Source organism: Syzygium oleosum, unplaced genomic scaffold (assembly GCF_021117445.2).
Source record: "Syzygium oleosum isolate NSW1041296 unplaced genomic scaffold, Sole_v2.1 Sole_v2.01, whole genome shotgun sequence".
In the NCBI taxonomy this organism is placed as follows: Eukaryota; Viridiplantae; Streptophyta; class Magnoliopsida; order Myrtales; family Myrtaceae; genus Syzygium; species Syzygium oleosum.
Window position 1 is genome coordinate 37,879,409 of NW_026607485.1, and position 16,427 is coordinate 37,895,835.

At 39.9% G+C, this 16,427-nt stretch overlaps 2 protein-coding genes across 4 annotated transcripts; both read right to left on the minus strand.

Annotated features, from left to right (window-relative positions):
• Positions 1 to 315: 315 nt before the first annotated feature.
• LOC115683233 (uncharacterized) lies at positions 316 to 6,463 on the minus strand. The gene is made up of 8 exons (XM_030607701.2): positions 6,034 to 6,463; positions 5,097 to 5,308; positions 3,404 to 3,685; positions 2,527 to 2,649; positions 1,676 to 1,829; positions 1,125 to 1,336; positions 814 to 850; positions 316 to 715 (listed from the first exon to the last, which is right to left on the minus strand). The coding sequence occupies exons 1-8, from the start codon at positions 6,422 to 6,424 to the stop codon at positions 597 to 599; spliced, it is 1,530 nt and encodes a 509-aa protein (XP_030463561.1). The 5' UTR covers positions 6,425 to 6,463; the 3' UTR covers positions 316 to 596.
• A 1,135-nt stretch (positions 6,464 to 7,598) lies between these two features.
• LOC115683244 (protein WHAT'S THIS FACTOR 9, mitochondrial) lies at positions 7,599 to 12,432 on the minus strand. Of its 3 annotated transcripts, none has more exons than XR_004005985.2 (3): positions 11,951 to 12,432; positions 7,985 to 9,525; positions 7,599 to 7,902 (listed from the first exon to the last, which is right to left on the minus strand). XR_004005985.2 is itself a non-coding variant. In XM_030607711.2 (2 exons), the coding sequence occupies exon 2, from the start codon at positions 9,414 to 9,416 to the stop codon at positions 8,118 to 8,120; it is 1,299 nt and encodes a 432-aa protein (XP_030463571.1). In that variant the 5' UTR covers positions 9,417 to 9,525; positions 11,951 to 12,432; the 3' UTR covers positions 7,980 to 8,117. The 3 variants fall into 3 exon arrangements, 1 of the variants encoding a protein (XP_030463571.1); XR_008817769.1 differs by having other exon boundaries at positions 7,599 to 7,921; XM_030607711.2 differs by lacking the exon at positions 7,599 to 7,902 and having other exon boundaries at positions 7,980 to 9,525.
• Positions 12,433 to 16,427: the final 3,995 nt, after the last annotated feature.

The window sequence follows — 16,427 nt, forward strand, 5'->3', positions numbered from 1 at the left end:
TAAAGGACCAGGCCTTAACGAACGACTCATTAACTTTTGTTCCATCGAGACCGATTGTTTGATGCGCATACCGAAGCCAAAGCCTGTTCTCTTGTTCACCATCAAAGAAAAACTAACCTCAGCTAAGAAGAGTTTGTTCTATATCGCTAATCATTAATTTTGACATAGACCGACTTCTATTACGAATATAACTAAACCGCGATGTCTCCCTGATTCATCTAAACAAGTTTACATGATATTTGAATCGGTTTTTTTATATTAATTATTGACTCAAATTCAGTGGTGGTTTAAGTTGATCATAGCAGATGTTCCAAGTAAACACGCTGAAGCATTCTATGGGGTCAAAATTGCCTCCATGAAGAATCGGTAACGCCTGAAAGTGTACATTCCTAGCTGTCATGTAATAAGCGAGTCACTGGCTAACCGGGCGAAGAGAGAAGGAAGGGGACCCAAAAAAAAACGTTAACCAATTATATTGAAAGGACCCTTTTCGTAGACTGTGGATCGTGTTCTTCTAAGAGAATCTTCCGGCACCACTGTTATCTGCTCGTGATTGTTTATTGTTCTGAAGAATTCAAGCAAGCGACGGCTATGTCTTACTCCAGAAAAACTTGAATCCTGTCGCCCATTGTATCTTTAAAATCTAACAAGAGTTTCCCTCCAACTTCTGCACTTGCATCGTCCAACAATTCTTTAATATTTACGCCGGCGACAGCTGCAACAATGAAAAAGAAGTAAATTCTCTTTATCTACTTGGGAACTTTGTCCAGGACAGACAAAAATGCCAAAATAGCCATAAAACACAAAGAATACCCGGGACAATATTCGTGATGCTATCCAATAATCCGGCCTGCAGAGAAAAAAGGATAGACAAAGGCAGATAACATTCCTTGATTACATATATTAATGTGGACATAAAGGTGAGAATATACTTTTATGTACTGTGCCAGCTACAAGCATTATATTCATATGGAAAATACTGGCAAGTAACATGATAGAATGAGTTTTCGGGCTGTGGTTTAGCAAAATGATATATTGGAATAGGAGGCCACAAGCAAGAAAGAAACTATCGATGTATTGCTACTACCACGGATATGCAAGATGAAATCCATTTTATGACTTACTGGAATCCTGAGGTCAAGTCTCTCAAGACCATCTCTTCCCGTTATTTTTATTCTCAAATTCCGAGACCAGGGACCCGAGAAAGGACTTCTTGAGCTTTCTGTTCCATAATATGTAGGATTCATCACTTCAACTATGGGAGCTTCAAATACTTGACTCCTTTGCTCTGTATCTTCTTGAGTCTTCTGTGATGTACTGTACATATCAGTGCTCCCTGACAGATGATTTCATGTCATAGAGAGGGAAAAAATTGCAAATACTTTGAGAATGTCAATGGTGCCCACAAGAGTAAGTGAACTTATGGAATCCTGAACAGGTTTGGATCATCTTAAAACAAGAAACTCAAGAACTAAAGTAGTTAAGCCAATCCAAATTCCATTCCGAGCAATAACGACACATTGAGCCTTTTTTACGCCTACTTGGAAAATCTGGTCCAAAGATATGTAATCATGGCTAACTGCTAAACTTCACGATGCTAATCCAAAAAGAAAATGTAGACCTCTATGACAGAGGCCCATACATCTATGGGTCATAGGGAAGTTCAAATACCAACCTCCGCGAGAAGGCAATTGACTGGTGGTAGGCGTAGCATAACGCTTCTCTTCTTCATAGTAGCTGTTAAAACCTAAGATTTCTTTCACATCATCAAAAGATGGCATGCTTCCAGGAGGTGGTATACGTCCTCCTTTGATAGCTGCCAGAGAATCCTAAAAAAAAAATAGAAAGTATGGTTGAAAGCAGAAAGAGTAATCCTCTATGTTATGGAATTAGAATACACATCTGGGTGGCAGCAAGAGAAACGGAAGGACAGACAATGGCAAACATTAATGTACCCGAAACAGCTACTATCAACATGCTTCCAACCTAAGAAGAGAACTAAAGTGACATCTAGCACAACCAGTTTCACCTGAATTGCTATGAAAAAACATAACCTATCTAGATCTATTTTTATGATTTCTCACCTAAAAATATTAGCCCTATACGCCACTCAATTGAGCTTATGAAGGATCGATCCTTTTGCACCACTTAAGTCCATATCATATGTCTTTTAGTATTCTGGGATACCAGCATTAAATAGGTCCTTCCAAGGAAAAAAATTAAGACAAGCATATTGACCATCCCTGTTGCAAAATTAGTTGAGACAAAACAATAGGTCCAGGCTTCAACAACCTTTGAAAAATTAACAGGGGTTACTGCCCATCAGTTTTGATCACTTAGTAGAGGACAGAACCAAAAATCCTTTAGATGAATATTCATTTGCATAACCAAACAGCCATGAAAAAGACAGATAATAGTTTCAGAAGCCAGAATACACATGCACCCAACATGCTGCTTAAATTTGCAGAAAGGTTAACATAAATCTCATAAAATTTAACGATAAAAGGAAAAGTATACACATGCTACCTGCATTGCTCTTATAGAAACCCCAATTAGGGAAAGTGGATAAGCCACAAGTTTATATCCTATTTCCTCAAGTTCAAGAGGATTGAGTATCGGTGTTTTCCCACCTCCTTCAAGCATATTAGCCTATGCAGATCAAAGAAAGCTTGTCAATCGTTGCAAATTACTTCAAAATGGCGAACAATGATTTAAAAAAACAACTGACCATGTGAGGTCACATTGTGACTCATGAACAATGAGCACGCCGAACAAATTAATAAGCAGGCTATGGGACAAGTAACTTTACATTCGCAGAACGAAATTAAATGCCAGTATTCACTTTGTCCACTAAAAACCAAGTGTAAGCACAAATAAATAGACATTTATTGTGCAAGGGCTGCACCGTCTGAAAAGCAACGCAGGCTAACTTTCAAGCAATCTACGGGTTTTTATTTTTATTTTTCCTGGTTCATGACAACTCTATGTTTGACAGAAGGAAAAGCAACAAAAACAACTTTATGTTTATTTTTCAGTTAGTCAATTTTCTAGAGATTTACTTTTTGTATATTTTGTGTTCTTATTGAAAGTGGTAACTGTTATCGTTCTTTCTCCTTAATTTTGAATATCCAGGAAAAAGACCTGGAGCTCACTCAGCCAGTGAATTCCCCACACAGTCAAAGCTCCTGTCATATCAATCAAAGTCATGACCTCAAGCATTGTAATCTGATTGAATAATGACTTTTATTAGGTGTTCCAGCAGGGAAAAAGAAAATACAGATGCTGATACGTGTTCCATTTTCTAAGGTTACGTATGATTGACTGTTCGGGACAAAAAGACAGGCACCATGAATGTCCAAACTTCAAGAAAAAAGCTTATTGACTATCATAAGATCAGTTGTACCATTTTTGGGACAGACGGAGCAACCTCACAGAAAGCCTTCATCTCTTCTTTTGAAGCTAGAGCATCGATGAAAAGAACATCTGCTCCAGCATCAGCAAAAGCCCGAGACCTCCAGAGTGATTCACCCAGAGAAATTGCTTGACGAGAATCAGTTCGTGCAATAATAACAATGTCAGATCCACTTTCCTTTCGCGCATCGAGAGCAGCTTTTATCCTCATCACTGCTTCTTCTCTAGACACCACTTTTCTATCACGAGTATGACCGCAAGCTTTTGGAGATACCTTGTAATAAATACTTCGTAAGTATTTCATGTCTTATATACAAGTAAACATCAGTTGATGGAATAGTCATGAAGTAGATGGAAAAGAAGTACACGAATGAGCCAGGACTAAGCAAGATAAAGCATCAAACAGAAGACCTGTAATGCCTGACGGAAAATCAATTAACAGTTGCAGGTCAACTAATTTATGGAGATGCTGGTTAATAAAAAACGGTAGTCTGACCTAGTACAAATTTACTAAACATCATTTATAGACATATATCAATGTTGTTATATATCAATGTTGTTATTCTTTACACATGTGGACTTAACAATTCGTCCATCTTCTGTTGTTTCATTTTTTGGTTTCAGAAAATCAACAATAGAGTCAGCATTATTAAAATGGGAGACAAGCAGTGACAACAAATGTAAAACTAAAAGCAACACAGTTATCCCAATAACTGCTTGGAAATTTAAATGAAGCATAGTTGTGAAGCGGACATACGATTCATGAAAGAAAATCCAACTATAGTGAGCTGAGTGTTGAGATAGAGATGAACCAAAAGATTTGGCAGAATGTCTAGAATTAGATTCAGATCATAGATATAAATATTAAGGCAAAAATGCAACCCTCAAATGAAAATATGACCTTGAGAAAGGCATTGGACTTAATTATCAGTTAACTCCACATTATCAGATAGATGGTTGTAATTTATATCAGCAATGTTATTAAGAGGTTTTGTCCAGCCTATGAAATTGCTGCCAGAGAGGCATGTGCTCCAAGAACTCTACGTAAATTGTAGTCAGTTTCAACATGGATAGACCTATGGAAGGTTACCCAAGGTACAACAAAACATTACAGACAGAATCTCATGAAACAACCCGTTAGGATTTTCATACATCAAACCACCCTTTGTTCACCAATGAGATTGTACAGAATGCTTGTAATCAACTATGCAATATGCCTTCTGCATTCTTTATGTTTAGTCGGAACATGTATTGACAGTACCTATTTCAGCTATGTTAATGTAACTTCACCTTTTACTACATCAGCACAGCAGATTTAAGACTTGTTCCACCAAGAAATACATTTGTCCATCTGTTCATGCATGTATGGCAATATAATGTGCTTGACCAGTCCACAGGATTTTACGCAGACACATGCTTTGCACCACTTATTTTCAACGAAATCCGATATATCCTCACTTGATCATCAAAATCAAACAAGTTTATTTGCCCAAATCATCAATCTTATTCAAGCCTCATTTCTATGTCGATAAGAGCTCCTACTAACAATCTAAGATGACAATTATTTACTCTTGAACAAGTTACAATTCTAGTAAGAATGCTTGAAACCAAATCAGAGGAAAGATAAACAGATTGGTATTCGATAAGAATACTCAAAATTCTACAAACTACTTGAGAGTAATTACCTGATCTTCTAGAATGAGTCCAGCAAAGCCAGCATTGATATATCCTCTCACAGTCCTTTTCACATTCATTGCATTTCCATATCCATTATCAGCATCCCCTATGACAGGAATAGAGACAGCGCAAGTAATCTGTTGCCCCTGATCTACCATTTCTCCATAGGAGATTAAACCGGTATCAGGCAACCCCAATCTAGCAGCAGATATTGAGAACCCTGCCAGAAAAGGATAAGGGAACTATTAACTTAATTACATAAGCATATACATTTTGTAAGAGGTAGCTGAAAGCTAAACAGAGCTCAAACTCCATCTGTCCTCTCATCGGAGTAAAAATCTAATGAGAAATTCCAATGATCAAGAATGGGATTATGTTGTCATATTTATATTTAGGAACAGGTAACACTGTAGTGAGGTGATGACAATAAGCTCAAAAAACTTCTCAGCAGTAAGGGATGATTCTCAGTCTGATGACTCTAGTCTGTCTTCAACTTTGACTTACCATACCAACTCAATGCTGAGAAACAGAATCCTGATTTCCTCAGAAATTCTTTTGAAAATCACGACAATTTCCTTCTTTCCCCGTTGGGGCTCATGGGCAACCATCCCCAATATTAAGGAGCATAAATCATCTCCGCGAACAGACCGAACCTTAGTGAATTTGCTATCGCGCTGCTGCTTCACAGGCATAGTCTAGTGGCTCACTGAAAACTAAGGTACTCCTATACTACAGGATTCATGGAACTTGGACAAATGTCTGTCTATGCATGGAACTTGGAAGATCAGTTTAATCGAGCTCCATGAGCTCACATTCAATGAATCGTCCCTACAAATGTTTGAAATGGACACACCGATTCGCAATGAAAACAACCATACAGTCCTCCAACAGACATCGCCGATCAAAACCAATTACAAAACCGACAAACGCAACTCCCGAACTCACCGCTCGTGAAGCAGTAATCGAACCCAGCTCTCTCCACGAGCTTCGCGCTGAGGGCGTCGAAGCAAGCCGGCCCCTGGTGAATCCCCGGCGACTCGAGGACGCGCCGGAGCGCCCTGGCCGGGGACTCCGCCGCTAGACTCCCGCCTCCGCGATCGGCGGAGCACGCGATCGACGGGCGGAACGGTTTCCTCGGCGATTTCGAACGGAGGGCGCGCTTGATCGATCGCCCGAGCAGGACGCGTGAGGGCGAGGGAGGCGAAGCGGTCCTGGAGGCGGAAGAGTGGAGAGAAGAGAGAGGAGACGGCGGCGGCGGCGGCGGCGGCGTCGGCGGCGGCGAGCGGAGGAGAGAGAAGGTGGTTTCTCCGCAACCGATGACTGAAGAAGAAACCATCGTCGCGCGCTCTCTCTCTCTCTCTCTCTCTCTCTCTCTCTCTCTAGCGTGAAGTGAGCTCGCAAGCTATGGACAGTTGCAATATCAGTTGGTATTTTGTTGATGCTTTGTATTTTCCTCTCTTTTTTTCTTTCTTTTATCATTTTCCCCTTTTTTTTTTTTTTTTATAATCCGGACTCCCGCATCGGCCGCACTACAAGGATCCGACCGGCCAGGCACCAACAGGAGGAGAGCTAATCCGGCCCCACAAACTAGCTTCCATATAAGTCAACCGGAGGAGAGCTAATCTGACCCCACAAACTAGCTTCCATGTAAGTCAAAAATATAATAAGGCTACACGGCAGAGGGACTCGAACTTGGGACCTGGGACCCCAAGTCCTACACCCTTACTAACGCAGCCAACCTCTTGGAGGCTTTCCCTTTTTAATTTTAAGCCTTAGGAAATACTTGAAACCCTTTGAATTATTTAAATGTCAAACGCGTAAGATCATGTCAAATAGCGATAATGACGCAAACAATCCTTGAACTTTAGTCCAATATTCAATATAGTACCTGAACTTTTAATTTATTCAGTGCAATCCCTGAACTTTTAATTACTTTAATGAGTTCCCTGCATATTTTCACATAATTCGCGAATTAAATTGAACGTGTACCAAAAAATCAAGGACGGCATTAAACAAATTAAAAATTCAGGAACGACATTAGAACTACATTAAATAAATTAAAAGTTCATAGATCACATTGTACATTTGGTCAAAATTTAAAGACCGTTTGTGTCATTTTTTTAATAAATACGTTCATAATTTTTCCAAATTAAAATTAAAATTCTTTATTCTCCAATTTTGGAGAAAATATCATACTTAGAAGTTGTCGCGTGATGTATCGATAACTTTTTTTTTAATGAAAAAGTTCTCATTTGCATGAGGGTCAATTTGCAAGCTTCATGCTTGTACCGGAGGTCCAGAAGTAAGGTAGCTACACATACCAGAAAGGAAATGATAACGGGAGAAGTTCGACGACTTTGATGTTATTTAACACCGCCTTCTCATGATATAGCGGAACATCGGCGTTGGTTCATTGATGAATCGAACCTAAGAAGTTTTTGCGAAACCACAAAAGGGAATGCAGCAAAAGGCAGCACAACATTGTTGAAATTATCACCGTGACTGCCTCAGAATGAAAATAGCTGCTATTCTAGAGCAAACTCAAACTGGATTTGAACTGCAGCAGTGTGAAACCGGACTGTGTTCGGTTGCGTTCGGCTGCTGTTCATGCCAAACCGGACGACATACTTCAGATGTCCAGGATGATTCCGAGCAGATTCGCTGAAATCTCAGCTGATATTAATAGAATCCCCATTCAGATGCTGATAAACTTTGGCCAAATTAACGTAGCCACCAGGCCTTAAAGATGACTCTTCCACGGCCTTGCAAGAAGGCCGCCTCCCTGGAAGTTGCCAGTATTCATGTCTTTCTCACCTGAAGATCAAATGAACAGCTAGTAAAACTTAAATAATGAATAACGAGTTTCCGAAATAGACATGCCAAGGGAAAAACTCACAGCAAATTGATATAAGATGTCCTTAGACCAGCAGTCACCATGAAGTGAGATCTGTGCAGTGCAGTTTCCCTTCATAGAAAACTCATCTGTCTTACCCCCAATATAGCCGCTTCCCTTGACCACAAATGCCACTTTAGCACCGGGAGGATTTTCCTTTTGTTTTCCAATGAGGATCATCCAAAGTACCATCCGACTCATAATCAGAAAACATATAAGCATCTGTCTCTTGTTCAGAAATTTGTTGATCATCGCTGATTGCCACGCCAGCATCTTCTGCCAGATCGTCATCGGCAGAACTTTTGTAATTCCCCCTGCTTCTGTCTAGAAAACCTTTCCTCATCATGCTTGCCAATTTTTCCCGGAATTGTACCATGGGGTGTTCATACAAGAGACGCCTTCCCTCAAAAGCCTCTCTAAGGATCACATTCTGAGTATCAGTCTTTTTCGAAATGTAAAAGATTCCTGGATGGCGCTCAAAAACCTTGGTGAACTTTTGGGGCAAACTTAATGGATTGCGTAGATTACTTACGTTCTTCCTCTCTGTTTTCTTCTTGACAGTGAGGTGTAGAAGCTCATGAAAGACTCCGACAATCCTTTTCTCCGATACGTCAGTACGAGGATCTAAGTGGGAAGCATCCGTGTAAGGAGAAGTATAAGGAAGCCTCTGCCATTCTTCTAGCCACTTCATGCATTTTCTCTTCAGCCCAAAGCCTCTCGTGAACCGAATCGGAAAAGATAGGATGCCGTCTTTTAAATCTTCTTCCTTCTGCAGTAAAGGTGCATTCTTCTGCAATTCAGACACAGCTAGGTGATTGTCCCACAATAGAAGTTTCACGCCAATACGATCATCAGGTAGCCTAACTAAAGAGAATAATTCTGGACTCTTTAAAATCAGTGATTCCTGATAATCATAGGGCAATCCAAGATCCCATTTCAACTGGTCAATAGTTTGTACAGGAAGGATCCTATCTCTAGTGAGCATAAGCAATTGGCAAAGCCTGTTCTGGACATCGATATGGTTCTGTTGCAAAACGCTGAGTTCCTCCTGGTGGAGTACATGGGCTTCAGGTGTCAAGTGAAACCAGGGAACGGGAGTCCCTCCACTGTCAGGAGTATAAAACTCGTGAAAAATATTTGGGTATCTCCTGATAAACGTGGAGAGCTTGAGATCGTGGGGCAGGCCAAGTTGTCCACGAGAGCGAGAGAGGTTGTATACAGGGAGGCAACACTGCGGAGCAGAGGCAATAATATAAATAAGGAAGTTCACTGCTTTGAGATCCCTCTCCCCTGAAACAACAGTGTCAAGCTCCCGATCTTTCACCCACTTCAATTTCACATTCACCAGGCTACACTTCTGTTGATACCTAAAACCTTGCCGGCAGCTAAAGGAGAAATTGGATTCTCCAGTCCTAACCAATAACCAGAGCAACATCCTTCATCTAAAAGACAATTTTTTGTAATCTCAGGCCATGGTTCCTTCGTGGCTTCTTCTCGGTTTCAACAATCCAATATACATCATTTCCATGTGCTGCTGTGCAAAACTGTCAAATGATGGAAGATGCAATGGCACAAAGAGACAGCATCATAAACAACAACTTCATATTTGTTGAGATAGGTTAGTGGCGGATTCTTCTTATTATGAGTAGGGTGATTGGGAAAGTTAAGAAACAAAAATAAATATGTATAGAGAGAGAGAGAGCATTTGAATTTCAAAGTAAAATAACATCATCAAACAACTAAACTAATTAATATTCATGAATATTAATCGTTACAAGTTTTCATATCAGAGAGTGAAAATGAAACTCAAAGATCAGACCCTTCCTTGCACATCTAGCAGATAAACAGAGCAAAGTAATGATCTAGTACCTAATTCAATAAAGGAGAGAGAATTTCGCATATATTCAGAGAACTGTATCTCAAGGATCCTCACTGATCCGATCAATTTTCACACTCACAATGCCGCTAGTAGCTCAACCACCAGTACCCTGGATTCATTTAGCAACCCACCTAGCAGTCACTCAAATGCAAGGCATAAAAAGTTCTCACCAAATTATGCATTCAAGATCAGTGCCTTTTCCTCAGTGCAGTCGGTGAACAAATCGCACTGAAATGCACTGATTTAGTGAGTTAATTGCAGTGGATCAGAGCACCTTGTTGAGTGCAGGTTGCTCTAGATTAGTGCACTTTGCAAACTGCTCCGCTCCGAACGTTTATACAGATTTCTCACTTAGTGCAGTTAGTAACACAATTCACTCAGCATATTAATCCCAGATACAAGGCTGCTCCTAAGGCCAACAAAAGTCCAGAGACAGATAGTCTATTTGGTCTGCGCAGCAAAAGTAACTTTCTCATCGTGTTTCTATAACCTCCGTTTTCTCTTTATCAGACATGATGTTGGATCAAATACGGGTGGCAGTCGTAGTTTTTTCGCTGGTAGTCCAACAAAGTTCTGATTCAAATAAAAAGAGAAAATCTTCCTCTTGGTGAGATTAAGTCATACACCTGAAGTTCATTTAGATCAAGCTTGGATCTAATTCCTCTAGTTTCATCAAGCTAAACCTCGAGCAGCTTTTTGGCATTTCGTCATCCAAACTTTCTAGTTCTCCCGAAAAAGAACATTTGAATTTATTAGACCTATCAAATGAGTGGGCCATGTAGGGCTTGAGTTGGTTAACAATGGGTCCGACCCACATTTCATTTAACCCATATTGACCCATGTTTATGTAATACAACTTTAGCGACACATACTTGACTCATACCCTACCCAACCCACGCTCCAATTCTCAGCAATTTTTCCCCTTAAACATGGGAAATAGCATACAAAATAAAAAAACTACTAAAACCAAATTAAAAAAAAAATAGCAAATAATATATCACTAATAAATATAACGAATCAAGCACTAAAACATATCTTCCGTTATCTCTCCTCGACCTAGAAATTTGATCTGATTTCTACTCTGGTAAGCACTAAAATATCTTTAAAAACTCAGATTTGAAAATACTTAGGCCCATCACGATTTGTAACATTAAGAGGGAAAACAAGGAAATGAACCAAATACCAACAAAGGACGAACAAGGTCACCTACAAACTCTATGTTGACCAATTCTTAACTAACAGAAGGGTCCTTTTTAACTACTCCGTATAAAAAAAAAGATATTGAAAAGAAAACCCAGTTGAGCAAGGATAAAATACCAAAAAATTCCATCGTGACAGTTAGTTCCCTCATCCACAAGGGGAGTGAGTCCCTGAGGTCAGTCCAGAGAGATTGAAAATGAGAAGTTTGTATGTCCACAAACAACAACAGACATTAGGCTCATCACCAGATCAATAGCACACCCAACAGCAAGATAGTATGCATCAACAACCATCATGGGGTTTAATAGTAAAGATTATAATAGTAGCAACAGCTTTTTGTTCTTGCTGAATTGTCAACCGTACATAGAAAAAGAACGGACTTCTGCGATAGCTAACAATTCAAAATCATTCAAGTTTCACAAAGGAACTTTCTGTGTCTAGATGAGACACAGAAAAAAGCACACTGATGATGGAATTTACTTGCTTGACTAATTCTTTTCCCCAATTGATTGACTTATATCTAAACTCAACCGGGTGGAAAATTTCCACATTGACGTAGTCAACAATGATAAAAAAAAAATCTTTTAAATCCCGATCCTTCCCCCGGTAATCAAACCTTCATCAATCACGAAAAAGTTACTTCCCGTATACTCTGTTCATGGTATACACGTATGTCTTAACATCCTCAAATTTTAAAATCCCCACTTGATCCAAGTACTAAGGGGAAAAAGATAAAAATAAAAAAAAAACCGCGTAAATATTTGTATATATTGCATGATCTCGCTCAAGTGCGCGCTCACATAGGCATTTCATCAAACAGGTGACCTTCAATGCATTTCTAGCGGTAGAATCCAAAATTAATTGATGCGAATATGAGTCTCGGGTCTTACCGGATTGTCGCAGGCGATGGTTGGCGTCGAACGGTGGTTCCAGGTAAACACCAAGAGGCAAAATTGGATAAGAGCCTGAGGGAATGCTGTTCGGAACAGCGAATGTGAAGTGGGTTGGTGAAATTAAGCTCTTCTGAATGTCGAAAACGCACGTGGGTACCTCCGGTGAGAGAGGCGGCGCGACGGTGGTGAAGAGAGGGAGGGAGAGGAGGAAACGCTGCGGCCTGCGGCGGTTCCCTCCGAGGCTCGCCAGAGTTACGTGAGCTCCGGCTCTGTTGGCGGTGGAGGAGTGAAGGAGAGGGCTCCGGGAAGCGGCGGAGGAGGTGGCAGTGTGGTTGCGCAGTTCGACAATACCTGTGAGTCTGTGACTGAAGCTTGGCCGGAGTCACGTACGGTTGTCGACAATGGCGGAAAAAATCGGAGCTTGCGGGAGAAACGGATGAGATAATCTCAAAGAGGAGAGAGAAGATTGAGAAAGAAAAGAAAAAAAGATTAATACCACGAAAAATCCCAAACTTGTATATCTATGATAATTTTACCCTAAACTAATTTTTTGACCATAAAAAATCACAAACCAGTACACTTGTGACAAATTTACCCTTAGTTTGTTTCCATTAAATTTTACTGTCAAATTGTTTTGTTAAATAACACGTAACAGTTAACTGATGTACCAGTTTTATGTTTAACCCATCATTTGTCACAGATGTACCAGTTTGTGATTTTTTTTTGTATTAATTCAATTTAACGGTACTAACAAAGAGTAAATTTGTCACAAATGTTACCAGTTTGGGGTTTTTAGTGGTCAAAATATTAGTTTTTGGTAAATTTGTCACAGGTTCACCAGTTTGGGGTTTTTTGTGGTCAAAAAAATAGTTTGAGGTAAAATTGTCACAGGTGTACCAACTTGGAGTTTTTCGTGGTATTAACCCAAAGAAAAAAGAATACACATATATATAAATATATAGTCATCGAAAAAAGAAATGGTTAATATCACAAAAAATATCAAACCAATACATTTATGATAAACTTGTCTTCCGATAATTTCTGTTAAATTGAATTAATACCACAAAAAATCATAAATCGATACACTTGTAACCAACAGAGGGTAAAACTCCAAATCGGTACACCCATCAACTGTCACGTGTTATCCAACTCAGCAATTTGACGGTAAAATTTAATGTAAACTAACGGAGGGTAAATTTGTTATGGGAGTACCGGTTTGAGATTTTTGTGGTCAAAAAATTAGTTTTAGGTAAATTTATTACATATGAACTGATTTGAAATTTTTCGTGGTATTAATCGCAAAAAAATATATGCCTCGCTTATATTTTCTAATCCTTTAATAGCCAAATTTCAATTATTCATGCACCAAAGTTTAATTCATCTTTGGAATGTAGAAAGGAAATGCACTCTTACAAGAGGCTCCATGGCATGTCCTATAACCAGATGGATTCCACAGTTCCGTTTCTTATTTTAAGGTGCCGGTGCCTGCACGCCTCACACCCTCAATTTTTCTTTGTATCTTTATCCTCCCTAAGGATGAGGGAATACCATTTAGTTACTTTACATTTAGGAGATCCTGAGATTCGGACAAGACCTTGAATAAAAGCCTTTTAATGTCTTGCTTAAGACATAAAGAGAGAAGAATGAGAAAGAAAAGAAAAAAGAGTACACTCATAATATATATAAATGCATATTCATCGAAAAAAGAAATATATGCCTCACTTATATTTTTGACTTACTAGTTTAATAGCCAAATTTCAATTGGTCATGCACGAAAGTTTAATTCATCTTCGGAATGTAGAAACGAAAATGCTCTCAAAAACCATTGATTTATTATCAATAAATTGTTTTCACGTGCTTAATTAACTATATACCCCATGCCAAAACCCCGACATACCACAGGCCTATAAGTTCTTATAGTAGATGTATAGATCGCCTACCAAAGGGAGATTGCCGACAGTGAGATGCGAAAGTTAATAGATACTTCAATTTAGTTATTTGGATCTTCGGGGATGGTGGTGTAGATGAAATCATACTACCGTGGTCCACAGACATTGCATAGAGAGTGCACTAAGGAATATTCACTACTAGTTAACAGTTTTCAATTACAATTGCTGATTGCCCTCTAACTTATTTGATTATGTTGATTACAATACCTTGTTCATCGAACTCGAGTTATGTGGGTTACGTTGTAGTCGCATATACAATAGAAAAATCATATTCATATTGATTTTTTTGATGAAATTATCATACATGTTAAATTCGGATTAATCTTTTTCGACAATAAATGTTTGATTGACATGACACTGAAATTTATTGGTGGACATGAATTGTGAGTCGTACCTCGACTCTCATCTTTTTGGTAAACTTCTAGGAATTTGATTGCTGCCTCAGATCCCTTCTCAAATGAATGGGAAAACCATATGCTAGCTCTAGCTTGATTAGCCAAATTTAGTTTGACCAATTCACAATTGCAGATCAAATGCTCAGGTGTCCAAGTTATTGACTAATCCAAGATAATCATAGAATGGAAAATGCATGGGAGTTGAGGGGTCACATTGGAAATTCATTTTAAATACATGGCTAAGTTTTCTGTATTATCTATCAAGTCACTTGCCTTAATTTTGGGTCTTGCGTTTGAATTTTGATGAAAGGGATAGGGACAAGATGTGTCGCAATCTGGGAGAGTTGGATTATACGGCACTAATTTAAATATAAATGACTTACTAACATTGATTGAAGTTGGTGCTCACGCATTAGATACCAACTATATTTTCGTATTAAAAGAAAATTTCTATGGTACAATAATTGCCGTACACTTTTGCACTCTAAAATAGTGGATCAGATTTTGTCATATCGACTTTCTGGTCAAACCAGTATCATCTTAAGGTGGGGGCAGTTAACGATGTGCGATGCGGTCCTTTGAACTGCAAAAGTGACTTTCGTAGCATAGGCTAGAGAATGTAGTGGTGAGGGGAAATGCAAGATATCAATTTCCGCTCCGTTCTATACCATCGTACATAGCCGCACAAAAACTACTTGATTTCGATCTATGTCATGAAAAATTAAAGAAAAAGAAATCAGTTTGGATCTCTTAAGAAAATGAATCCATGAAAAATATATGTTTAAATTTAGAAAAATGGTTCCCTCTTTAAAATATCGGATATCATTTTTCAAAACATAACTAGATATCGATGTTTAGATCAAAAACTTTAATTTGGACACGGGAACCAAAAGCTTGTTCTCGGGGTTCCTGACAGCGGACCCAGATCTAGAGGCCAGGGCGAGTTCACGGTGGTCTATCGAGGCCAAGCCAGGGTCAAAAGAGGTCGGGCCCAGGTCCACAGAGGTTAGGCTCGGGACACCAGCGCCAGTGGCCCGGCCTAGGACTCCGATACCGTTGCTTGGCTCCCCGATGCCCTAGCCCAGTTCCACAAGGCTTGAGCCCAAGATTCGAGTGCTCGTGCCTAAATCCCTAACACCGGGGCCCAGGTCCATTAAGGCTGGCCTTAGGTCCACAGAGCTCGGGTTTGAGACCTCGCGCTTGGGACATGGTCCATCAAGGCCGGGCCCTTGACCCCAGTGCTAGTGTCCGAGTCACCGGTGCTCAAGCTCGTGTCCATCGTGGCCGCGCTTGTGTCCATTGAGACTAGACCCAGGACCTCAGCGCCCCGACCTAGGTCTACTAAGGGCATACCCGAGACCTCGGCGCCAGTACCTAGGACCCATGTTGTATCCTCGGAGCCTAGGTTCGGGGTCGGGTTCAAGACCCCGAAGCTCACATCCAAGTTCATCAAGGTCAAGCCCAAGACCTCAATGGCTAATCCCAGGTCCCTGACACTTATGCTTGGGACCTCGGAGACTGTACCTCGGTCCCCAGCGAAAGGGTCCATTAAGGTGGGCTCAAGACCTTGGAGTATGTGCCCTGGCACAAGGTCGGACTTTGGATCATGCCCATGCTTGTGCCCAGGACATAGGTACCCGTGCTTGGGTCTCCAGCGCCTAGGTCGGGGTCCATTGAGACCGTACCCAAGATTCTGATGCCTATACTCGATTCCCTTGCCGTCTATGTGCAAGTTACTAGCATTCGAATAATGTATGTTTGTGTAAAAAATTCTGATTGATTTTCCTTACCAAAAAATGAAAAATATTTTCCACTGTAATTTCAAGTTTCAGTTAAACACCCGAAACTACCGTCATTTTCTTGGAAAATGACTATGAAAAATACATTTTCCATAAATGTCTCATTTTCCGCAAAACAAACTCAACTTTATAATTTTCTCTTTTATGAAATCGCCATATTATAAATCTAAAAAACGAATTTACTTATTCATTGCGAATTGCTCTAGGATGTAGACAACCTAGACCTGATGCATGAATCATTCGTTCATCGTGGCCTTAAGGGTTTTGACCGTGTCCGCGAGTCAAATTGCCCGTCGCCGGAAGTTACCACCTGCCCATCTTCTTGGTTCTG

Coding starts and splice junctions, on each gene's coding strand:
- LOC115683233 (XM_030607701.2), bottom strand. CDS start 6,424: ATGGTTTCTTCTTCAGTCATCGGTTGCGGAGAAACCACCTTCTCTCTC. Junction 2,650..3,403: donor CTCCGTCTGTCCCAAAAATG/GTACAACTGATC, acceptor TGATCTGCATAG/GCTAATATGCTTGAAGGAGG. Junction 1,830..2,526: donor TTTCTATAAGAGCAATGCAG/GTAGCATGTGTA, acceptor TTTTTTTTTTAG/GATTCTCTGGCAGCTATCAA.
- LOC115683244 (XM_030607711.2), bottom strand. CDS start 9,416: ATGTTGCTCTGGTTATTGGTTAGGACTGGAGAATCCAATTTCTCCTTT.